The 27,656-nt window shown below is 36.9% G+C and overlaps 1 protein-coding gene across 1 annotated transcript in view; it reads left to right on the top strand.

The window, feature by feature from the left end:
• The window catches only part of LOC131064459 (glutamate receptor 3.3), a 183,087-nt gene that overhangs the window by 55,496 nt on the left and 99,935 nt on the right, over positions 1–27,656 (top strand). The window contains exon 2 of the mRNA XM_057998608.2: positions 8,071–8,374. Within this exon, the coding sequence (XP_057854591.2) occupies positions 8,095–8,374 (280 nt within the window). The 5' untranslated portion in view covers positions 8,071–8,094. The remainder of the gene's footprint in view (positions 1–8,070; positions 8,375–27,656) is intronic.

The raw sequence follows: 27,656 nt of genomic DNA, 5'->3' as shown, positions 1-27,656 counted from the left end.
AATAAGGCATCATGCCCATCATGTATTTAGTGGCCCATCACCCCAAATGAGGCGCCTACTATGCATTAAATAGCCCACCACTCCATTATGCATTTAATAGCTCATTGCCCAAAATAGGGTGCCCACTATCCCTTTCCTTGGCGGCCAATGCAATGAATCCGGTCGTGACGATTGAAAGACATTTGATTGGTTGGAGAAGATGACGGATGCCACTTCAGTATGTTGGACACCATGTGGACTTGGTAACTCTTCTCAAATTATCCTTCCTTGATCATTTTCTTCCTTCCATTTACTTGCTTGGGAGTTCACCTTCTTGGAATATCTTTCCTTGTCGACGATTATGTCATTCTTGAAGTTTGTCATACTTGAACTGGATCTTAGGAACTTTGAATGTCTTCCTTGAACGTTTGGAATCGGAATTCTTCCTCCTTGCTCTTTCTTAATTGGGATCTTGGACTTCCGGAGGAAATTCAAGATAGTTGTAAATTCTTCCCATTTGTACTTGCTTGAATCATGAGGTCTTTCAACTGGCATTCTCTGGAATTGGAATTCCTCCTCCATGAACTTCCTGAGATTGGATTTATCCTAGAACTTGGATGTCATAAACTAGATCTACTCATCTTGGACCTTTGTGCCTCTTGACATCCTGATGTTGTCTTTGGAATAGATAGATGAATTCTTGATGTTTTACCATTTTCTTGCATTTTGTAGATGGGCGCATTTGGAGCTTGGAGAAGGAACTTCTCCATACTTAGTCGAATTTTTGAATTTTTATTTCCGAGTAATCCTTGACTGCATATCAATCCTGGAGGAGGATTTGTCAACACTTAGCAAAATTTATCATTTCTTCCCTTCTTGGAGATAGGTGCATTTGGAGCCTAGGTAAGGAATTTTCTTTGGTGAAATTTCATCCTTCCTTGCCATGATGAAGTTGGGCGCATTTGGGAGGACCTAAAGGATTTTCATACCTTAGTAAAAATCTCAAATTTCCGAAATGCTTGGGCACGTTCTAGACTTTAAGGAGGAATTCTCTGATACTTAACCATTTTTCACTTTCCAAGAATTTTGTCTTGATTGGGAGTCCGGAGGAAGAAATTTCCAACACAACTAATTTTACATGATTTCCAAGAATTCTATCCTGAAGGAAGGAATTTTGGTCATGAGGGAAAATTCCTCCTCCTCTTGGATTTTGCGTCCCAGGAGATTGCCTGGGCACATTTCGGAGGTCAAGGAGGAATTTCCTCCTGCAAGGAAAATCCTCCCTACCTTGGGATTTGCGCCCAAGGAGGGAGGATGGGCGCATTTGAGGGTTCATGGAGGAATTTTTCAAGTTTTGGAAAATTCCTCCACTTCATGAGAATTGCACCCACTCTATTGGATCCTCTGCATTTCGAGTGAGGTGAAGGATTTTTATACTTTGGAAGACTCGTCCTGTTCTTGGAAACTACGCCCAAGAATAGATTTTCCATGCCTTGTCGTTTCAAAAAGGATTTCCAGACAACCAAAATTTTGATCACCTACTTGCTCTTCAACTTTTTCCGAATTTAGAATTGGATATTCAAGAACGATTTGCCGTCAATACCTTACCAGTTGCCAGAGATAGACTTTCCAAAAATAGATTTACTAGAAATAGTACGTTCTTCCAAATGCCAAATTAAGGCAAACCGAGACACAGTGACACTAAAAATAGTAAGTTTGTTTAAAAGCAAAATTAGGCCAATCCAGGCCGCAGTGAAACTTACGAAAAATATTAAGTCCTCAAAATTCGCTCAAATTTCACTGCTAGCTTCCTTGAAGGGTTCTCATTTCAATGCTTTGCTCAGATTTCACAAAACCCTGGGCTACTGACTCCATTTCTAAGTCTGAAGGATAAAAAACCCTAAAATAGACAATACATGCTTCTAGACTTAGCCAAATTTCGTTAAAACACTTGCAAATCTAGCCAAAATTCACCAAAACACATCAAACATTGAATTTCATGTTCTGGAGCGCATTTTCACCCCTAGGGAGGATTTTTTTTTTTCCAGACTTAGCCAAACTTTGGTTGTTTTTCTTTCATTTCTTCATATCAATTCTCAGGGTTATCCTGACACTTAGCCATATATTTATCATTCCATTCCTCTGCATTTGCATTCTTTGTTCTATCACTGCAACCTCTTCCTTGGACGATGATGTCATTGACTCAATGATGTCCTCTTCTCAGCATCCAATGTCTTGCTCCCCGCAATGCACCTAAAAAAGACAAGGAAACATTGTGAAGTACAATTATCAATCAAGTTCAGAGTTATCAAAAAGCAAAGTTCGAAGGATAAAGCAATAAGCACAATGCTTTTCTCAATCCATCAAAATCCTGATTCTCAACTTGATGACAATATTAAGACTGTATCCTTTCTAGGTTGTGTTGGTGTCTGTTTTATCATCTACCAAACATTAGAATAGGATGCCCGAAGGCATTCTATCCTCTCCTGAAAAATCACTACTGATTCCAAGGTCTATATGTGCGAACAAGCGACTTTAGTGGAATAGCTTCTTGGGTAGTGTATGCTGAAAATCTCAAGGGGGACTTACGTTTAACAACTGTCTTGAACTGCTGGACTTAGATGGATTTAGCAATTTTAGGCTCTTCTTTTTTTTTTTGGATTTTCTGGGATTTAGACTTTCAAAAGAAAGGGAAAAAGGGATAGGGTTTGAGAAGGCTAATCTAATCTTACGAATTTTGGAGACAGTATCAACTGGGTGCTCTCGAGAAACCAAACCTTGCTTCGCCACACTAGGGACAACTACACAAGGCCGGTGCAATCTTCAATGGGTTGTGCTTATGATCGAGACGTTGGGATGCACAGGGGATGGGCTCGGACTAATTTTGCACGGTAAGATGGAAATCATCCATTTTACCAAAAGTATGAGCGGAGATACACCATCAATTGACACTTATCAAATACTTCATTCAAATTAACAACAATGAAAGCAAATCTAAATTAATTCTAACTAAGTGTTGAGGAAATTGAAACCATGCAAATCATTCAAACAATAGGGATTACAAAGCAGTGCACATGCAATATATTATCTGGAAATGACCTTAAGCAACAATACATCAAAAACCTCACACATTCCAAATGAGAGGAAGTAGCCTTATATAGTTCTTCAAAAATAAATGAATGGCCGAGATCAAACAGTGATCAAGGGCCCAAATTGAAAGCTACAAACCCTAATTAGGGTTTCCCAAAACTAACTACCCTCGACCTATGAGAAAATTACATTTGGGACACTTGTCCTTCTTGCTAAATATGAACCATCAATGAAAATAGAAGGTTGTTGCATTGTGAAGTGTGTCCTTCTAGAAGCTTCTGGATAAGTCAGGTTCATCGAACCTAGACATGTTGACTTGGAACGATCTGATTGGTTGGAAGATGATGAGGCGTCACCTCAACGTGTTGGATGTCTTCCTTGAATTTTCCAATTTGTGTCAAGGAATTGTCTAAGTATGGAAATTTGATTCCTTCTTGTCACCATTTGATTTTGCTTGGGAGCTTGTCTTTTTTAATTTCTTCAAGAGATGAAATCCTTCAAGAAGTTGGAAATTTATTTAACTTTTCCATATTTTCACCAAGTTTGAGAACTTTTCTTTCTTGATGCCTTGAGATTCTTTCAAGTGCTTCAAATTTGGAGAAGAAATCCCTTCGTGAAGTATTTCTCATACTTGGCCAAATTTTGGCCCTCTCTATGCTTGGACGAACCTTGCTCGTGGTCCTGTCTTCAATTCTGAATTTGGCTTGAAACTCCATTTGTGTTTTCTGTGACGATCCTACCTTCAGCTGCCAATTTATGTTGCGCGGGAAGAGGGTAAAAGCTCTCGATAACCCCTTGCAAATATGAAATGATGGGATCAATTTGTTCAGGCATTCGCTGTGATCATGCCCTCCTTCTTGATACCCTGAAATTTGGAGAAGAATTTCTCCATGCCTTCATCATAACTGAGGAAACTGGAATTTTCTTTTTGAAACATTTCCCATACTTAGCCAAATTTTGGCTATCTTCACGCTCGGATGAGCCTTGCTCGTGAACTTGTCCTCAATCCTACGTTTGGCTTGGAACTCCAGCTGCGATCTCTATGATGATCCCGCTTCTATTTCCTCTTGCGACCTGTAAAACCAAAGGAAAATAAGTTTAAAATCTATCTTGGATTAAAGAAAATCGAGGCAGTGAATGGCTGTGATTTTGGCTGTGAGTGGCCGACGGTGGTGTCACTGGTTGCATTTGTCAGGGCCATCCTCAACTGTGGCATGGTCTGCAGAAGGTCGGATACCCGTACGAGTATTGTGGTCTGTAACATCTACTTAATGATAGTTTTCTCCGGTCCTGACCGGAGTGGTATACTAGCAGCTGGGTGCGAGGGCCTCCGCTCTTCTGCCATCGCCCGGTCGATATCCGCCCTGGCTTCCTGGAGTCTTTCCTTCTTCCTGCGAGGGTCAGGATACATGGCTTTCTTGTTTTGCAATCTTGTGATTGCCAATACGCCTTTCCCCGGTCCTTCTACCTCTAGCATATTCACCCCTTTTTGCTTTGGACAGTCTATGTCCTCATGATTCCCTGGACCGCACCATTTGCACAACAAACTTCCTGCGTCACCCCCGTTTTGACATTCCCGCACAAAGTGACCCCATTCGTTGCACTTTTTGCATTGAATCATGGGTTGTCCCTTCGCGTCGTATTGAATTCTACTCCTTGGCGTGTTATTATTGGACCTGCTGTTACCCCGCTGATTGTTTCTGTACCCTCCAGGAGAGGCGTCAGAGTTTGCTGCCGGCTTCGGAGGTGTGACCTGGTCGGTGTGGGCGTAGAGCACTTGTGTGTTCCGTGCTTTCAAGTTGTACGGGCATTCCTTAATGGAATGTCCCATTACTTGGCAGATGTCACAGAAGGCTTTGTGGGGACAACTCCCCTTAGTGCGTCCTTCCGTCTTGCAGTCGGTGCACCATAGCTCCTTTCCTTCCTGTTGTGACGTATTCACACATCGCCCCATTGCAAATGGGGACCCCTACCTTTTTGCTTTCTAGGGTTAGTTTAGTTTGCTTGGTTCCCTGGTCTTGGCTATTAGTCTTTGCATTGAAGGGTCGCTAGGTGGCTTATTAGGATAGCAGGCTTTGCTTGAGTCAGGTGGATCTCCTCAAGAGGTCAGGTCAATTGAGTGATTAGGGGTTATTTAGATCATTCTTAGGGTATTTTTTTGTGTACTATCGGTCGCACTTCAAGTTGCTAAATCAAACCTTGGTTGAATGCATAATGTCCTCCTAGGTCCCATCCCTTACATTAAGGACAAAGCGAATTCGCCTTGAGAATTCTGGAATGTCATCCCGATCTTCAAATGTCTTGAAATTTGGATGTCTGTAATGTCATCCTAATCCTGAAATTTGACTGTCTGGAAAATTGAAGAATCCTCCAAAAACTAGATTTTGCATTATAACTCCTGGAGGTCCGAAACCACTCTCAAACATCCTGACAATATATATGGAATATAACTAAAAGTATATACTTAAATGTTATTTTCCATATATGAATCCTGACGGAGAGACTAACATGTCAAATTTCGCTCTTGACCCTTCCAAAGGGTCCAGAGCGAAATTCTCAAAACCTCCTTTTTCTCCCAATTTTGTGTCAAGCCTAACATTGATAGGGCTTGAGGAAACTTAAAGGTATCCCTAGGCATCCATTTGATAGAGGTGACTATAATAGGTTTGGAACATGACTCGTGTTTGAGGAAATGAAAAGGTTTCAGCGTAAATGTGCCATACAGTTTTTTTTTTGTATGGGTATGACACACACAAATAACAAAGATGAGGGCAATCAAGACTTAGTTGTAATGTTTAATCAATATCAAAGGTTTTGCTGGAAATGGCGGCCTCAAACCAAGCATTGAGTGTACCCAAATTGCCCACAAAACAATTTTTAAAGCTTCCTGAAAGGTCCAGAACAAATCAACAAAAATCACAATGCCAAATCACTTAAAAAAACACTCAACCTGCAAAAACTCTTCATACAAAACCCTAAATACAGCAGCTCTCCAAGATAGTTTGAAGGAATATATAAAGCATATTTTCTCCTCCATTAATGAACTCAAATGAGTATGTATAGTTCCCCAAACTTCCATGGTAGTTTCCATAGGTGGGAATGCCAGGTAACCACAGTTTTAGGTCATTTCATTTCAGATTCAACCTTCATGTAGCAGCAGATAGTAGATTGGAGTGTGCGTTATCCTACCTAGAAAAAGGTGTAGAAAAATGATTAAAGCTTAAAACATTCAATCCTAAAAGCCTCTACTCTGTGTATGGAGAATTCAGGGAAATGTATCATCAAGACTGCAATGGAGAAAGATTAGGTAAGAATTTGTAGGTATTGACTATGAATGAGTAATCATAGCAGCATTAAAGGTTTGCAGAAGCTATGGAGGAAAAGAGTTTGCATGTCAATAGCCAAAAACAATGGAAGTTATAGATAAGGCATTTATGGGATTAGTAGAAAAATCCTAAGCTCAAAATGCTAATACTCTCAATCATTCCTTTTAAATGAATGAAAAATGGGTTTTTATAAATCAAAGAATAGTTCATTTGAAAAATACAGAAATCCACAGTATGCAAATCTTTAACATTTAATGGTTGCTTTAAGTGTGCAGATACTACTGCAATTGTGTTGGTGACCAGGTCGCTACTGTGATCATGTTAGCGTCCAGGTGGACAAAATTTGCCAACAAAGTTTGGAATAGACAGGAGTTAGGTGTAGTATTCAAATTGGCATCTTGATAAGGCTCAAAAGGCTAAGAAACAAATTGAATGGGTCCTAGAATAGACACTAAAATGAGTGTTCAACATAGAGTGGAAAATTCAAAGTCGACAATTTCCAATGCTAGACAAGCATCTACATATATAGTCCATCTCAATACCATGACTTGCATGATCCTCTATGCATGCAAATGAATCACCCTAGTTTACTCAGGACTAAGAGTGGAGGTAATTTGAACTTCCGTCTAGGCTGGAACAGTTATTTGACCATTATAGTTTATAAGATCACAAAAAAGTCCTTAGTCAACTAAAGGAAATCATTATCCTTACTAACTCTTAGCCACCCAAACATGGAGTCAAGTCAAGTCAATTGAACCAACTTAATTCAAACCATAATACCATAAATAAAACTTCCGTTTAAAACAAATAAACCATTAATTCAAAATGCACAGCATAAGCCATATGTCCTGGAAGAAACACATAAATCCATCATAATATTCATCTTAAATACAAAATAAAATATACATATTGCATAATGCAATGGTCATGATGATTAGGTCATTTAGAGTTAATGTAGTATGATATATTGTCAACGATCCCTTCAGGTCTGCATAGTCCATGATCCCTCTTTGTACCTTTCAATCAACAAGTAAACAATAATTAGTGAATTATATTGGAATAACCAAAATAACAAGTAATCAATTAATTAATAAAACATATTTTTTATTAATCTTAACATGATGTAATCATAATTTATGCCTGACATTATTATATCATCCATAATTAAATGTTGAAGTTCAGAGAATCTAATTCCCCAGTCCAAATTACTATGGAGCTGAAAAAATAGTTTAAGTTTTCCAGGGACATGCCAATTTATTGCAGGTAAAATTTAGATCTATATAAGCCTCTAGGACTTATCTTTCGCAAGTGAGACAATTTACCACTAAATAAAGAAATTATTCATTTTTTACCATGTCACTCAAAACAAACAAATATTTGAGCATCATTTATTATAACTTTTTCTCATCACCAAATAATGGAATTTTTATAGAGTGGGGCTCTTATTATGATTTTGCATATTTTATTCTGATCCATGTATTACACCCAAAATTATAAGTAATTGTTCCAGGGCAATTTAACATGAAGTTTATTGTTTTAGGATTGTATCTACAATTCTACGACTCTCATTAGTTGTATCCCTACAAAAGAAACATAAATCCTAATAGATGAATTGCTTGTCCGTTAATGTTGGTTTATCCTTGAAAATTGATAAAATAATGTTGTTATGTCTCAGGTTTTATACTCTCTTGGAGTCACCATGCTACAGATGCAATGCCTTCAATACTTTCTAGTCTTGTTCACGTTTTTTTTGTTATTTTCTATTGCAATCGCATCTCCCCTTCAGCATCAGTCATATCCTTCAACAATTAAAATTGGGGCCCTTCTATCACTAAATTCAACAATAGGTAGGATCAGCAAGATTGCTTTAGAATTTGCTGTGGAAAGAATCAACCAAGAACAAAAGTTATTACATGGTACAAAGATATTTTTGAAGACTATGGACTATAATTGTAACACTTTACAAGGTGTTACTGCAGGTATATATTTCTACATATTGAATATGCAGAGGTAGCTTGCCATGTTTCTATTTGAATTTTGCTACTAGGCCTTTCAATTATATTCAATAAATTGTGATTTGGGACAATAAGAGAACCTGTATTAGAATACAAAATTACCATGAACTATGAAGCCAATGTACTTAGTAAGAAAATTCTAACATTTCTATACAAATGGCAATGAAAGGGACATCAATGCCACTGCAGCTGATGTAACTATGTAACTGCATAGTAACTAGATGGTGACTTAATATGAAGTTCTTGCCTCCTTCAAAATCCTTTTCAATTTAGCTTGATGTGTAATCACTATAAGAATTTTCCCAGAAACAATAAAATAGCTACATATTTTGTCATAAGTTACACTTGTAAAATTTATGCTTTTAACGTCATTAGAAATGTGTGTAAAATCCATAGTGCAAATAATGCAACTCCAAAATCATGTTCCTCATTAGCAGCGTAGAAGGTACCCTGCTGATGGGATGTTCAATTTTTTATTAGAGAAAAAAAACCAAAAGTTTTATTCTCCTGAATAGTCAAACACATAAGCCTCATCTCTCTAGCTAGATTCCTGAAGAACATCTTGTTGGAGGGGAGTGCACTCCCCCTTATATTACGAAAAATAGATTAATCTTCTTTCCGACTTGGTCACCTTGACCCAGTGCATTAAAGGCATCGCTAAAGAACAAATAACTCAATTTCCTCTGCTGTAAGGGATGTTGGTTATTGCATTTTATAAAGTCTAACTTTCCTGCTTTTGATTGTTTCAGATTTTCAACATTCAATACATTCTTCCTTTTTCCTTCATTGGTTTGCTTTTTAAACTTCAGATTTCTTCTGAACTGGGAGAGCTTTTTCTCATTCCTCTCATTTTCCTTAGAATGAGGGATTACTTTTTGTGTAGCCTTTGTCTTAGGTCCATTAACAAGAGCTCTTAAGTACTTATGACATCTTACTCAAGTTTTTCCACTAACAGCCTTTTTTCTCTATACTGTTGTAAGAGAAATGCTGAATTAATGTGATTACCATGAAGCCAATGAACTTGAAAATTTAGTAAGAAAATTCTTAAAATTTCTATACAAATGGCAATGAAATGGGATATCATTGCCACCATAGATGATGTAACTGAATCGTATCTAGATGTTGACTTCATATGAAGTTCTTGCCTCCTTGAAAATCCTTTTCAATTTAGCTTAATTTCCCAGCAACAGTAACATAGCTACATATCTTATCATAAGTTTACATTTATACTTTTTACTTAATTAGAAATGTGCATAAAATCCTTAGCACAACTAATCCAACTCCAAAATTGTGTTCCTCATTAGCAGACTAGAATTCAACTTTTAACTAGAGATAAAAACCAGAATTTTTATTCTTCTGAATAGTCTATTGGTCAATTTCTTAAACTACAGTCTTTGTTTTCTCAAAAACTCATAATCAAGTCTTTTGCAATCTACATCGTTTTGTCATTTTTTTTTTCCAAGTGTTTGCAAGATCCTGGTAAGAGGCTTTCCAAGACATTAATCTTGATAAAAGGAAGGACGATTTCAAATTTGAAAGCTGGTTATGTCATGAAGGTAGGTGCATGCAGAGGTCTTGGCACACCTCATGAGGCAAACTGAGAAGATGCACCAAGGGAAGTTTATAAGCACATGGAATAATGGATAAGTGCATATAGAAAAAAAATGAACTGCACATTCAAGTAAGTAAGATAGAATTTTAAGCAAAATTTTGTATCTTTATACAAACATGCATAGAACATCAGGTACACATCAATATAAAGAAAGTCTGATCCAATGGCGTAATGTCCCATTTTTAGCAAGCATAAAAAAAATAATTAAATTATAATCTTGTCTAAAGTTATTTTCAGGCAACAAATGTTTAATTAATTATTATAAAAAATAAAGTGATTTTTTCAGCCAAAAAGAAAATATAAATAAAGTCATTTTAATAAATGATTTTTCTAGAAGTTTCCTAAAGTGTTCACCAAAAGCAAATTCTAGAAGAACCATTAAATTATTATAAATAGAGGTATTGGAGAATGGAGCATGTTGGATAATTTTATGAAAGATTGTCTTCAGAGATTGAAACTAGTTCTTTCTTCAGCCCATGATGAAAACATTGGGAGATTGATTGGACGAAAACCCAATTCAATCTTTGGGGTGGATTCACTGTAGGGTTCACAATTGGACTTCATTGAGGAAACTTGTGTAATGTCCCCTCTCTAAGATTAAGCATTTGGTGATTATTAGCCTATCATTGGTTACCCATAGGCTAAGTGTGTAGTTAAGGGGACTCTTGGGTTTGGCAGTTGTGCAATTCCTTCTTCAAATGGTTTTGATAGATTTTTGAGCTTATGTCTATTTTAAGTAAGTTTATATTTTTAACTTGAGTAGTACCCTCATGTCCTGCTGCAACAAACACTTACGGTCTACATCTAGTTGATCAGAGGTCATTTCTACATTTATTAGTGGTATTAATTAATTAAATGCCATATTATATGTTCTCACACTATAATACATTTAATTAATTAATATTTCTTTTTATTGACCTTAGTGAGTGCCAAAGTGGTGACTAAAATGAAATATTTTAATATTTCCTAAGTTGGTGTTCTTTTTGGGCATGGAGTAGTGGGTATTAATAAATTATTAATTCATTTCATCAATATGGGCATGGAGATAGTGGTGTAGAGTTGAAAATTGCATACCCCATTGCAATTCCACCTACAATTTTGTAACCACTTTAGTGTCCATTCCCCTAGCATTTGAGTAGGCTCATTTCAGCCCTTGCATCAACCTTTTCCCCCTCAAGATACTCAAGACACCTTTTCGGTAGCTATCCTTTAGCCTCAATTTTGCATTAATCGCGTGTTTCTCTTGGAACTCGTCATTTTTAAGCATGATTCGTTTGGACACTAGCGCGCTGCACAGACGTCCGCGCGTTGCGCATTCGTCTTGCGGCATCTTAATGTTCAAATGTTGGTTCTGAATGTTTTTCCACTTGTTACCTGCCAAGGTTGGTGGAAACAGCTTGGAATCTTTTGAAATGGTTCGTCGGCTTCTTCCTTCCCTCCTATTCTCTCTTAAATCTATCTTTCCAATCCATGCAATCTCTTTCGCTCTCTCTTAGTTCTTTTGTCAATCTCTTGTATTCTCATAGCTTTCTCTTGCTCTCTGTCTCACTTGCTACAACAATCTCTAACTTGACACAATACTCTTTGCATCTCCCTTGGCTTTTCAAGCCTTGCTGGTAATATCTTTCTATCTCTCTTGTGTCTTTGAGAGTCTTGGGATTTATCACATCACCTATCTATTTTATCAACTTATATCTTGTAATAGGGGTTTGCCTCCATTAAGTGGGTTTTTGTCATATCCCTGCTGTCATAAACTGAGATGTCCAAGGGATATTGTCAAACAATAGATTGATTTCCTAGCTGTTGAAGTTTCCTATCTATATAACTTGCGTGTTATGTGGTTTCTAAACTACTTGCGTGTTATGCTATTTTGATTGATGCAATACTTCAGACTAGTTTTGACACCAATTTTGGTTTACCAACATGGATGACTTGCAAACAATAGGACAATGATCTAGGATGATAATGCAACTGTATTTTTATGTTTTGATGCAGTAACATGAATAGATATGCAGAAATATGTAACTACAACAGACTGTAATTTTGACAAATAGTTGGCATGCAACCCATGTAATCATAATTATCATATATACATGAATCAATCTTATCGCTCCTTTATTTGGAAATCATATGCTCATTACATTGGCCAACTTGTACCAAAAACACATTGACTAATAACAATGACCACTTTCAGATTATCTAAAGACATATGACATCTATGGACATGACATGCATACAAACTGAGATTACAATGAATTATCAATGTCAAATGAACCTGGAGTATAGCTCCCTGAAGAAGCAAGCAATATCTTCAATCTTGAAGCCTCCAATGATTTAATTCAACCTTCTCCCTAAATCGCCCCTGCTGCTATCATATTGTAATGTCCCCTTCTCCACAGTGATTAGTTCAGTGGTCCATTGGCCTATTTCGGAGACCCGTACGCTATTCGGAAACGAGAATTAGGGTTTCCAACTTTTGTGGAGTTCTGCTCGAGCTTTTTAGGGTTTACTAGGAGGAAATTCTTCAATTCTGTCTATGGTTTCCTTTTGGGTTTTTCATGAGCTCTAGGGTGGCATAATATGCATTTGATTCTTTGGTGAAGTGAGAACTTACTATTTTTAGTAAGTTAGGGTTTGGCTGTTTGGATGAGACTGTCAAACTAAGCTTTCCAAGCTCTTTCTCTCGGTGCGCAGATGATGTTTTTCGGAGGAGTATTTCATGACTTACTATTTTTAGTAAGTGGCAGTATTGAGCAATTCTATTTTTAGCAGTTTGGACAGGGTCCTGATGTAATGCCCCGCTAGGAAACCCCGAAGGGATTAAGCCATAACACAAGAATAGAGTGCAATAATTTTTTTATTTTATTTTTAGATAAACACAACATTGAGATACAACGAGATATAAAAGATTCAGATTACATAGCAGAAGACATCAACTAACACCTAAAGAGTTTCCCAACGTGATTACTTAATTCCACAATTCACTTAACTCACACTAATAAATCCAATAAGCTGATTATCTTATAACGAGATAATTCTTAAACAAGGATAACTTCTTTCAGAAGATGAAAATATATGGATTATGAGATAAGGTTCATCCATTAAGATCTATTCATATCTTTCGTTCAATCTTTTCATTAAAATTTAAGTCATGCATCTAATTTAACAACACACTTGAATTTTATTATAAACTAAAGAGATATTTCCATGCATACTTAATTTCCTTAACAACAACTGAATATATTCCATTATACTAAGCTACATTCATTCATGGTCCAATTTACTGCATCTAAGAGAGGACTTCATACACGCATTTAAAATTAATTCCATCTTATCCACTTATACATTCTATGAAAATGTCATCCATACATGCTAACACTAAACATGAAACATAAGGGCAAAAGCATCACATAACACCAAGATGATCTCGAAGTTCACCCCTAAAGGGCTACATCTCCGGGTCTGCTCAACTGCAAGACCCTTCTGATAATTAATAAAGTTAAGAATACATGAGTTTCTCATTATTTACAATCCTGCCATCAAGGAGAAACATAATCAATTTACAAACCACCACATCGATCAATAAATACATAAACGATCCCTGAAAAGGAAAGGATCCAGCTGAACATAATCACAGCTAATACAAAGGTCCATTAGAGCATCCACAAAACTGAGTCATCACCACCCAAGGTCTAACATGAAACCAGGTACTCACAAGGGCATAGACAACAGGACGAATCCACAACGTGCTCCTATCAGGACAATACAACAACTCACTAGCGAACGTAGGGACAAGTGTCATCACACAACCTGATATGGTTACCAAGACAGGTCTTCATAGGTTCCGGCCCCATACACTGGGTTACCCTGGCAACCTAATCTGAACCTTTGGCCCATCCAAGCCTCATGTGGACCCACACATCCTCTCGTGAAGACAAGGATGATGGTTTGGCATTTCAGGCCTTCTCACAGCATGTCGAGTCTGTGTTAGCACTCGGCCCATGAATGAGGCACAATTATCTTACTTATAGATTAACATTCTAATCTACTGTTAGGTTATCACTTATTAGACTCACTTTCGATGGGTTACCCAGCAGCCACTTTGGGTGCGACCCCCAATCGAAAGCCACTTTCCCATACGACACTAGACTAAACTCAAACGAACTCAAAAACCAAGGATCACACATGATCAAGCAAACGGAGTTCAAAAAGGAGGGAACAACCATTTGGTCAAACACGACTCAAAAGAGGTACACTTATTGACGGTACTCTAACCAGAGACCTGACCAACTATGGTCAACCATGAATCATCATTCGACACCCACATAAAGGATATGATTAATACAACATCACAACAAATAACAGTCAACTCGAGACTGAGGACAAAAACAGGTACCCAAATCAACCATACGACAAGGTCCAATCAAACAAAGCAAGGCTTGCCACTACTTAAGCAAAAGTGAATACAGAAATTAAACTCGCATAGGCAATAACCCGAGGATACAATCTTTCCGAATTGATTTAAACGTTAAATGTCGATCAAGTTTTCTAAACGATCTAAGTTAGATTGCAGTTATCTACCTCATCTAAGTACTGGTTGTTCTTGGTTTTCTAACTCTCTAAGGTTCATTTTGCATCGAACATACATAAATATGCCATTATGAGTCCTTAAACCAATTTCACATAAGTATAATTAAACAACCATTGACCGACTAAATATGATATCTAATCTTCAATTAAAACATCATTGTCATACTGGTTCAAAATAATTCTTCCAAATTCGTCTTTTCAGAACCAAGTTAAACTATACAAATCAAGGAAACATAAATATATAAGGAATCCAATTAAAGATAGTCCATTCCTAATTAACAATTATTTCCTTACGCATATAGAAAAGAATGTCAAAATTAACTATTAATTAATATATGCTTATTAATCCATGATTAATAAAATATAAACAATTAATAATTAATAACAAAATAACAAATTAAGTATCTAATAAGAAAATATGCATTACTAATAAAATACAATTTTAAAAATTAATTAATGTATATTGCTACTTATACAAATAATTAATTACAAACTAATTGTAATTTATTAATTGAATGTCATAATTAAACTTATTAAAACTTAATTTACAAAAAAATAACATTTAATAATAATGAAATATTATTATATATATTTTTTGAATATAAAAAAAAAAATTAAAAAAAACGTTTATTTATTTATTTATTTTTTTACGAAAAAAAAAATTAAAAAAAAATGCATGGGGGAAGGGTACCCACGTGGACCCACCCATGTGGCCGCCCCCCCCCCCCTGGTAGCAGGCGCTGTCCTTAGGCAGCGCTGCTACCCAAAGGTAGCAGGCGCTGCCAAGGGCAGTGATGCTACCCTTGGGGCACGCCTCTCCCCTCCACGTGGTGGGGGAACCTTGCCACGTGGGGGGGTTAATATAAATATTTTTTAATTTATTTATTTTTTAAAAAATTTGCTGTTATTAAAAAGTCATACACAGCAAAAATAAACCACAGTCTCACAGAGACTTAAAACGAAATTCCCAGAAGGCATGTTTTTTTTTTTCATTTTTTTTTTTTTAAAACATTTACTGTCAAAAAACAGCAACTCACAAAATACCCAGTCTCAATCAGAGACTACAAAAAATAATTATTAACCCAACAAACATGGGTATTCTTCTATTTACAATATCAAAATAACCAGATACAGGAAAGGGAAGATTTCTTCCAAAACCAACACCATATTGGCAAAAAAATAAGATTTATCTACACATATAAATCACAAATCTGTCAAACCCCAATCTAAATTTCATTTTTAAACTAATATAAGAGAGATTCATTGGAGTTTTAGACAATTTTTTTCTCAAGAGTTTGTGATTTCATTACAACTCTTCCATCTTCCACAAAATAAGAGATTATTTACAATCACAACTAGATTTCTACAAAAACACCAAAACAACCTTTTTAAAACCAAGAACCCAAAGAAATTAACCAGAGGCCTACCTGTTTAAGCAATCCTGGCAAGATTGAAGAAGAGCCCCATTCTCCAGCTCAAGAAATTCCCCTTTCTTCCCCAAACCCCCAAATTTTCCATCCAAGAATATTTTCCAAAAAAATATTTTTTTCAAAAATATCAATCCCCATATTTTTCCACAAGTCTAGTTTAAATGGGAAAAGTTTGACCAAAAATTTTATTTTTGGATTTAAAATTTTTATTTAAAATAAATCACAAAAATCACTCTTTTAAACTATATCAATAAATTAAATTTTCTTTTCAATTAAAAATTGATTTTTCCAAATAGCTGAATTTAACCTTTCTATTTCCAAAATGCCAAGAAGATAAAATTAATTCTATTTCAATTAAATTTAAATCTTTCTTTTCCAACAGCATACACATATTAAGTTTAACATTAAAATTAACTATTTAATTGAACTTGCTCCCAATTTAAATCGAGCAATTCAATTTAACGATAATCGCATAAAGAAGCCCTGTTTAAATTAGTCCATTAATCTTTAATGCACAAACACATATTTAATCGAATTAAATACTAAGGACTAATTACTCAATTTAACCACACACACCAGACACGCAAATCAAGAACGCCAAACAAACAGACGACCCGCAAACCCAACCAAAGGGAATACCGACGACGACTGACGATGCTCTCTTGAGCACGACTCTGGTCAAACGAGGGTCTTACGACCACCTAATCCAACTCTAAGGATTAAAGAAGTACACTGAAACCTGCAAATTCAGGTGGAGACGAACCTCGCACCCATGCGGCACTGTACCTGAAATCTCCTGCAACCAAGAGTCATACATGCATACATATATAAATTTAATGAACGCGTTAGCCCTAGATAATAACACGAAATTGGAGAATTAATTAACTTGCATACAAACTGGTGCGAAAACAGGTATGCACTAAAATCAAAACATCTGACTATAACACTATAATATGTTAAACTAACTCAGATCAAACCGAGATTAGAATTTGATTAGGGTAGGGGTACTACATTCTTCCCCTCTAGGTTCCGACTTACTCCTAGAAGTCGTAAGGCTAGATGGAGAACATGCCGCACGCATAAGCCCTGAAACTCATTCAACAAATATCAAATTGCACATAGGAATCCTTCCATAAATAACTGAAACATTATTGCTAAATCCTTTATGAATGTCATTTCCCATTGGCAAGGTACATCTAAATACATACATTTCTTATATCATTCTAGGAATTATCCACAATCATAGTAGAGAAACAAGAATCTTCTCCCTTTCATTACACCAAATTAATGCATTACAAAAAGGTAACAACAATTACCATACCGATCTACCAACTATGACAAGAAAACATGCCATTAAGATCAACTTCCATTTACCAATACATCATTTTCATAACACTTTATCGCAAAGGACTAGCTTCAAAATTTATTTTCTACAACCAAGTTAACTTTCATGAAATAAGAGCAACGTAAATAACTCAATTGTTTACACTTGCCAGGCATAAGAAAATCTTTCCAAAGACTATGTCCCATAACATAGTGACAAGTTAACACAATTTACTCCATGATACACATAATAACCATCCACATAACTGGAATGCACGACTCAAAAGGCCACATGTGAGCATGTCTAATGCTCGGTCAAAGATAACATGCACGTTCAACATCTCTATGCCTGATCTCATAACAATAATATGATCATAAATATCCAATATCTCACTCAAGGCTCGATGGTGCTAGGCACACCATAGCGGTGCTACCTTCCATACAAGACCTTCGTGAATATCCCTTGTTGAGTAAGGTGGTTAGCCTCCAAGAGATAGTCACCACACATAGGTAGGTAGTGGATCTTAGCTGCATCACAGTTTCACATACCCTCATCCTCAAGGTTCCTTACGTCTACTTCCTCGTACACACTCTACCAAGACCGTCCCATACGTCCTTGGAGAGGAATTTCACATTTCAACACAAGACCAGCATACAAAAACAATAAGGATAAATCAGTTTAGCCACCAAAGTACAGATGAATAAAGATAATAAATCATCAATTCCAACATTAAGGCAAGAAAATAATCCGGAATTTGCAACACCAAATCAAGTAAGCAAAAGATCACAAGATCATGGCTAAACCTTCAAAGTCAAAGTAAAATAAATTGCTGGCCCCAAGAAATATAAGAATATCACAACTGCACATAACATCACTATGTGACTAGCATCTAGCCACCAACGAGGAAGGAAGGAACAATCGTCTAGCTATTGCAGTAGCTCTTCATGTGGTGCGACATAGTCACACTACCCACATGGCATGACGGTGTGCACCTCGACATCACCCCGCATCACGTCGTCACGCGGCATGACAATACCCCTAGCGGAGAAGACATGCAATGGACGCATCCCGCATGGTAGTGTACCTCGCGGAAACAAGCACGCGCAGGTCACGTCCCGCATAGCGACGTATCTAGAAGGATACTCGCCGTAAGCCAGAGGTATACATGGCTAAGGCCCACCCACATGCCCACCAACACATACTAACTGGAAGCTCATGTGGATAAACCTACCTTTCATGAAGACAAGGCAAAGGATCCTCCAAAATACGCCATCACTATGCTCAAGAAATGCCATCAAAATGCTCAAATAAAGGAGAGGAAAATAGGCTGCCACACATAAACCTATAAATAGATTCATCAAAAGGGAAAGTATCGAGTACACCTTTGATACAGTTTTATAGTATAACTATATCATTCCTCAAAATAGAGAAGCTAAAGTCGCTTCACGCCAACATTACTCGTACGTCGATCCATACTATTTAAGGAATGGTGACTTCGAATACTACCCCCTAACATACCGAATTACCCACAACCCGAGGTTTGGTACTCAGTAGGGAAACAAATAAGCAACATCACATAAACAGTATGGTTTCCCATACTCATAAGCAACATATCCTCCATGGTTGATTACTTCACCAACCCATGGGCACATATAATAAGCACTGGTTTTATACAATACACACGAATACCCTAGTACTGGTTTAGTCACATTTACGGGGAGTACTTTCCAGTACGCTATCATCTACACAAGGAAGATTTTAATTATGCTTCCCACATGAATAACTAAATCAAGTTTACTCTAGATTTAGGTACTGAAATTATTAACAATTCCCAATTACATAAGGAAATAACATCATTCCTATATCTTTCTTGAATTTCACTAAGCATCCGTAACTAAATTACTAACTATGCAAATTTATTTCTGAAGCTTAAGACTTTCATCTTTCCATAAGAAGTCCAAAAGCAAACATACAATTTCATATGCGTTATAAACATTCTATTTAAATCAATGCATTCTTTAATACCATTTCAAAAAAAATCTTATAATATAGTCAACGAGAAGGGAAAGAGAGTTTGATAACCAAACTATTTCCTACAAAGACACAAGATCAACAAGATCACACTGATATAAAATTTCTCACTATAAGCCTATCATTTTAATTGCACGGTTTTCATTTCGCTACCGTTTAGAAGGATGCCAATCAGCCTAACATGACATTTCCAATAATTATGTTTGCAACAGAATGTTCTAGTTTTCCAAACAATAGAGGTCAAAAGAGGCAATCTTTCGATAAAACCAGACCTCTTAAGAACACTCACTATTCTTAATACAATATAGACACACGTCATAATTGCAACCTATCATTGAAAATCAAATTACGATCAGAAGGTAAGCAAGGAGCTATCAACAAAATAATACATATTAATGCATGCACATCAAACAAGCTTTTCGTTTGCACTATCTAAACATAATAAGGTAATTACATATACCCAAAAGCAAGTTCAATGGAGCATTTGCTAAAATAGATCCTCAATCAAACTGGTTTAATGAAATACATAAAACAATCTTTCGGGGAACACAATAATACACTCTCGAAGCTACTATAACATGTTCCCTTTAAACTTCTTTTACAAACAAAGCAGTTTCACATAACAACTATCCGCATATTAATGCACGTTACTTAAAATAGAATTTAATTATGTTAATCCTACAATACACATGGATAATTCTTTAATGTAAACATACAGTTTTCTCCCAACAACCAATATTAACTTTCAACCCAAAGCCCTTTTTATTATCTAAACACATAAGCGTCATAGGGTTCACACAAGGGTTCAAGAAGTCACAACCTTTTCTCTCGCAAAGAGAAAACTCAAATCAGAGATAATTACACATATCCCAAACATTTTAATTTCTAGAGAGAGAGAGGAATGGTGATGATCATTCAATTTGCTACAAAATAAGCATTCAATATTTGTCATACTAGTCCTTCAAGCGAATAACACTAAACTAGATCATAATCTTAAACAAGCACATTTCGCACTTTCAGATTCTAGACAAGCATTGACCAACCCAAACGGATTAGTCCAAAGAGTACAACCCTCAATAAGGAAGGTACATACGACTCTCTTTCAGAATATGAGTAATCGTAGACCAAGACATCAATAAGCACATAAAGCACATATAATCACTTAAAAGCACCAACATCAAAAAGGTGAGAACAAGGTGTGAACACACGCGTTACACACAAGTTAAGGTCTGCTCAATCACTCACATACAAAAAAGAGGACAAGCATACACATAAGGTCGATACACCTCACACCAACTAAGGACACACGCGACACCAGAGATCCCAGTCTTTGCAACATGGGCTCTGATACCTGATCCTATAGCAGTTCAGTTGTCTTCATTGCTTAGCTTCATCCTGGATTTTGTTGATAATCAGTACTAGAGTCATAAGTGATTTAATTAAATATTATTTCCTTATCCTAAGGTTTAATATGTACTTATTTTATTACTGATTAATGATAAATTGGGCGACTTAGGAAAAGACATATTTATATCTAATATCAATGTTATATTTTTCTAAGTTGGGCGTTGAAATTTGAAGAATGCATTAAGTTATTATTGAAGACTTAGGCAAGTTCGAACTTGTTTAATTATTGGTTAAAATGCAACTTGGGCGCCCACCTTGGGAAATGAAATGAAATGTCATTTGGACGCCATGTGAGAGTGAAATGAAATGCAAATTGGAGAGGTGAATTTGGGAGCATTTACATTTGAATTTCAGAGGAAAAAACTATAAATACAGGTGCTTGGCCTCCCATTTGGATATCTTATGAAATTGCATTGTTATGCTGCCGGTTTGGCGATTGAAAATCTGAGCTTCGAAGTGTGGCTTCCTAGCTAAGTCTCAGTTTCGTACTTGGAAGATAGTACCTAGCTGTGTTCTTGTAATTCCAGTGCTGTTCGTGAGTGTTCTGCAAATTGTGGAGAGTTTTGTGTGGATTTTGGAGTGTTTCCTTGTTGCTGGTCGCGGAGTTGCTGGAACCATATTTTGCTCATACCTCTTGACCAAGTGATTGCATCGTTCTAGGTATCGGCTCTTTGGAAGCAGATTGGGAAGACAATCATTCCCCTATCTTGGCGTGGCTTTTGGTGGTCATCACAATTTTTGGTTGCAAATCGAAGTTTGCTGCTGTAGCGCCATTTTCAGACTTACCTTGGGATGCATGCAACACATTCGGGGCTTCCAAATTGCGCGTTTAAGGTATTGGATTGGTTGCCTATGTTCTATTCGTCATTTGCATTTTATTTGGTGTGATTCTGGTTAGTTTTGAGAAAGTTATGAGCGTTTTGGTGTTTCCGGTAGTGGCTGGATAGTGTGTTTTCTAGCTTGCAGAATTAGAACAGCAGTAGTGTTCAAGTGTGGTGTGATTTTGATAGTGGATTTTTTGAGATCAGCATTAAGCTTGTTATCTTATCTCATATCTCTATTTTATAAGATTGTTTCAGTAGTACTGATGAAAGATCCCTGATAGATCTTTGCTGTTAACCTGCTGTAATTTTTTTATTTTTAATTCTGTTTTCCTGTTTATTTAAGTTTTTCTTACAGAACTAGACAGAATTGCAGAAAGGGTTGTTTACTTTTGTGTTTTTGATTGTTTTATAGCATAGGAAGGAATAGATAACAGCAAATATGAAGCCATACTGAAATAACTGAGTTATACAGCAAAAGTCAGAATTATTGCAAATCGTACCAGGCAGATTTGTCTGAATTACAAAGCCAAACAATGAATCCAATGTATTTCCCAAGCTCTCATACAAATTCGAAGTCAAACTGGAAGATGAAGAATGTTCTCCAACCCCACATACACTGGAAGTGAATACAAGCAATACCCTATACACCACGTGGTGTATTTGCTGCAAATGGCATTCCTCCAGCTGCAATGAACCACGTCTCCACTGGAAAGATGGTAGGCTACGCTGAAACCCTACTGAGAATTGATGCCTCTGTCCTTAATCACCACGCACAATGCCTTATAAGTCCGGTGCCAAAGATTGCTGAGGGCTACGTCCCAGCCAATCCTAATCCTGGGGTTTGCGTCCCAGTCTAGAAATCGCTCTCCAGAGCAAATTCATACAAGTTGTCAAATATGCAAAAGATGATCATAGAATGAAGCTCCTATCCCCTTATAACCCCTCTCAATTGCAAATCGAACCCTAATTATCTCCAAGTGGCATGGTCTAGTGGAAATGTTATAATTTCTTATTTTAAAGTGGTCATGTTACTAGAAAATGACCTTTTTCCTCATAGACAGAAATCCGCTCACTGAATTGCCCTGAGACCAAAGAGAAAGATTTAAAGAATTTCAAGATCTTTCCAACGAGCTATCACACAATAGGGTGCGCATCCAGATGAGGCCAAAAATCCCCTTATTACTCCAAAATGGCTAACAACTTAGCCTTATTTAATTATTAAACGCTAACTTAGGAAATATTAAAAATATAACCCAAATAGCCATAAAATGCCCAACTGACATTACAAACCCTAAAATCATCCTGTCACCTGTCTGTGACTGAAGTCGGAAATCAAGGATTCACTGGTAGTCTCATCCCTAAAATCTAGGGATGCTCCTAAAATTTAGGAAACAAGCCCAATCTCTCTGAAACTGAACCCAAAGAGGCATCTCATGGAGACCCAACCTTGGGCATGATCAAACCTCCTAAAAAGTAGGAACTGCCTCCTAAAAACAAGGAATGTCTCCCAATTGATCAATAACTGCTAGAACACCAAGTCTCCAACACTGAATAACCATACCGGGTCTCTGTCCAACCCTGTCAGCCTACACGACCCCATAATAAGCTGACTCACATGTCTCTGCTAGACAGAGCTAAAGAGGGGACATGACAACTGATCAATCATTCTTGCTGTTCTTATTTGTAATTCCCACTGCATAAGTGGAAGAGGCTAGCTTAGCCGCCTTCTTGCTTTGTAATTCAGTTTATGTACTCAGTCCTCCCACTGAATAAGTGGTCGAGTGATAAGTTTTATGCAATTGTCCTCTCGCTGAAATATGCGGTAGAGTGATAGCTTAATGCAATGTCCTTCCACTGAAATACACGGTAGAGTGATTGAGTTTCAGTTTCTTGTTATTTCCTTTGGCTGGTTTACCGCCAAGAGTTCAATTTCTATCTTGCTGGATAAGCAGAAGGAGCTGGCTTGCCGCCCGTGCATTGTAATTTCAGTTTGATTTATGGTGCTAACGATCCTCGGAACACCGTATGCTCTCACCCTCCCAGATTGGGCTCTTGGTGAACAAAAGGTGGAAGGGTTCCCTTTCAGCAGTTTGGATTTTTTTTCTAACCTTAATGGGTTATGGTGTTTGCTTGTAACTCTTATTGCTAAAAACAAAATAAAATTAAGGGGAATATTACACATATAGGTCTAAGAATTAATAATTTGCAATGCGAAACTCTTCTCCACAACACCCAAAGGAATAACTATCCTTTCCCAAGTAGATTGCCAATGCCAAATATCAAAATCGATGCCAAGATGGGAGTCAAGGAACAAAATCGTGGAATATGGTTGACTGTTATGGTTTTTTCTCAGATCAACTAAAACCTTCTTTTTGCAACTCCCATATACCTCTAGTAGAATCGCTTTATGCTTCCAAGGCTAGCAATGACCACCATTGATTGCTATGATGCTTCAACCAAGGAATATTAGCAAAATCGTGGGTTATTGATGATTAAGTCGTTTTGTCTCAAACCTGCAATTATGATCAGCTACGTCCTAATTTCCACCCTCAATCAATCTTCACACAAATCGCCTTTCTCTTCTAATAAGGATCGATGCATTTAGAAGACCACTGAAATGATGAGGACACTATGAATCCATCTACCATGAAAATGCAACAAACACAATAAGCTCAATGTGAAGGACAAAAGTTACCCTTCCCTCTCAGCTGCAAACCTTCGAAGGATCTTCCACCACCTCAGTTATGCAAATCAAAGGGAGGTATTGTTCCCAATGATCAAATCTATAGATACCCAAGGCTCCACAATATCAACTCAAGAGAATATGACAAATAACCAATGTCATAACAATGAGCCACATCCCTATTTATTCTTTTCTTCTCATGGATCGATCAACTTCTAGAAATTTCTCCCTTCAATAAGATAATATTCTATATTATTTTATAAGTGACTTATTAATAATTTTTAATTTTGTACATAGTCACTTTATTAATTTAATAAAATATAAAGTCATCTCACGTATGTTTTTAAATAAATATAATGAGACAACTTATATAATATTAAATTAATTAATTTCCCCTTATTTCTCCAGAAATCAAATACAAACTACTCCAAGCCAAAACGAGCACATTACAGTTTTGTTTCTATTACTTTATCTATTTACTGTTTTATCTATCAATCTATCTTGCTTGTTTGTGGAGGTGGAAACACCAAGATTGAGGCAATCCCCTTTACAAACCCCAACATTTTCCTCTTCTTCTTGTCTGCAAATTTTGTGGGCGAAGAGCTTATTGTTGGAAGCTTCAATCGTGGACCGGTTGTGAGATCTTTCTTTCCTTTCCTTTCCTTCTATTATTTATTCTTTATAGTTATTTTTACTTTCTATGGTTCATTTGTTTAGTTTAAAACCTATTTGGGGCACATATTTGTCGGTCTGCATTATTTGTACGAACATTGCACTTTGTCTGTATCGGATGTTGAAATATTCCCCTTAATTTTTTTTCAATTTTTTCCAGTTATGACACCACAATCACCTGTTAGGATTAGTAAATGAAAATCAGAAACACTGTTGAAAGTAACCCTTCCACTTTTTGATCACCAAGAGCCCAATGTGGGTAGGTGAGAGCATACGGTGCTAAGGGGATCGTTAGCTCAATGATCTGCTGGAAATTACAATGCAAAGTACAAAACTGGGCGGCAAGCCACCCCCTTCCGCTTATCCAGCCAGTGATAGAACTTCCTCAGCAGTTTGGCGGTGTAACTAGCCAATTACAAGATTACAAGGAACTGAAAATAGCAACAATCACTCGACCACTTATCCAGTGGGAGGACTGGAAATGGAATTGCAATCCACTCAACTGCTTATTCAGTGGGAGGATAGTGTTACAATAATAAAGAAAGGCGGCAAGCAAACCTCTCCCACTTATTCTGTGGGTCCTGATCAACAATCCAAAAATTAAATAGTTGTTAGTACTACTAATCAGCTTTACAATGCATAATATGGATTTCCTGATTATAAGATATCACTATTCAAAGATAGGCGGTAAAGCCAGCCTCTTCCACTTATGCAGTGGGACTAAAGTAATCAAGCAAATTGTTGTTAGTACTACCAACCAGCATTACAAGATGAATATGAATGGTAAATCAAGTGCTGATTACAAGCCAACAACTGCAAATAATAACAAGTACCTTTCCTATTAAACCAATGAACTCACACACCCGAAGAACAACTCCAACCTCGAATTCCAAAATCTGATATACATGAATAGCAAGCTAGAAATGCAGACCAACAACACTAAACCCCACAAAAACACTTCTATCTCAACCCACACTCAACGGAAAGACCCCAAAACGGATGCAAATGAAAGATACAAGGCATGCGATAAGGTTAGAACCAACAAACTGTACACAAAAGCCCCAAAAGAATTTATGCCCAATTTCCCAGGCAGCCCAGCATAGTATGACTAGGGCAGAAGTACGATTTGCATTATAAAAATAAATACTCAACATTAAGCACAAGAAACTTACAAGCATAATCGCCTAGGGCATAGGAAGAGAATGAGCCACTACTCAGAATGAACTGACACACGAACAGAGTTATGAACGAAAACATGCTACAGCCACCAAAACCTACAACTTGAAAATCCACACACAGTACTCCAGAATCTGAAAAGTCGAACACACAGTAGCAATAAAGCCATCCATCGTTCTAAGTGAAGAACAGTCCCCAAACTCAACTAGTCGCTACCTTTCAAGAGAGAAGCTAAGCAGATAGTCCAGGAGGTAAGCATTCCTCGAAGCATTCCAACATTATTTCGACAATACTTCGTTATAAAATTATTTGATACCAAAAATGAGAGCCCAAGGCCCTTATTTATAACTTCTTGCCAGGACAAATTCAAATTCAAATGCATTCCAAATTGTGCCCAACCAAATGCCATTTCATTTCACTCTAATTAGGCGTTGGCTTTTCATTTCACCCCCTTAGCATATGGCGTCTAGACATGACCTCCCTTAGTCGCACTTTTTGATCAATTAAAGGCTTATAACATAATGTTAATGAATTTGCATTTAGGCGTCCATTATGAAGGTCAAATATATCGCCCAAAAAACTTAGGATAAAAATGATATTTCCCCTTTTGAAGTCGCCCAAGTCAAGATGTAATATATATAAGCCTTAATCAATAAAACATACCTTCTTCAACAACTACCACATTTGAACTGAAGCCAAGGTACTGAATTGTAGAAATAGTCATCTGAACCAAAATAACACTGCTAGAAATGGCCACTGAGCTGAGCTGCAGAACCCCTACCAAAAATAGCACTGCCAAAAATAGTACTAACTATAAATAGCATATTGCTAAACATAGTAAGTGTTTCCAAAGTGATTTTTACCACATTCTAAGCAGCTGTTGAACTTACTAAAAATAGTAAGTCTGGAAAAAGTCATCTGATGCAGATGCATGTCGAACTACCCTGAAGCTCTCTGAAAGCCCATAAGGAATTTAGAATCCAACCTGACAAACTTCCATGAATACGCCCTTGAAAACACCAATGAATCGTCCTAGAAAATAGGAAACCCTAATTTCCGCTTCCGAATAGCCTACGGGTCTTCGAAATAGGCAAACGGCCAACTGAACTGGTCACTATTGAGAAGGGGACATTAAAGATGCCAACACGCGGCGCTGTCATCTATGACCCATGCATGCGTCCTTAGATAGAGAGCTATTAGAAGTCATCATAAGATCTCTATGCTGTGTTTCATGTTATCTACGGGGTACTTGACAACCTTAGGCTTTGTACTCATCTTGAGTGGAGAGGTAGACTAGTGAGTACTTGAGAGGTTGTTATCCAACTGCTAGTGTGATTTGCTTTTTCCCCTCTACAAGTGGGTATTAAAATATTAATTTAATTTACCTAACTTTGGTGTGAGGATTGAGGAAGAATAAAATGAAGCTTTTTTGCCTTCCATTTGGATATCCACGTGTGAAAAATTTGAGAAGAGGAATTGCAGGGTTTTGTTTTCAAA

Source organism: Cryptomeria japonica, chromosome 2 (assembly GCF_030272615.1).
Source record: "Cryptomeria japonica chromosome 2, Sugi_1.0, whole genome shotgun sequence".
NCBI classification, from domain to species: domain Eukaryota; kingdom Viridiplantae; phylum Streptophyta; class Pinopsida; order Cupressales; family Cupressaceae; genus Cryptomeria; species Cryptomeria japonica.
The sequence above is the reverse complement of the archived record's forward strand: the minus strand, read 5'-3'. Positions and strand labels throughout refer to the sequence as shown.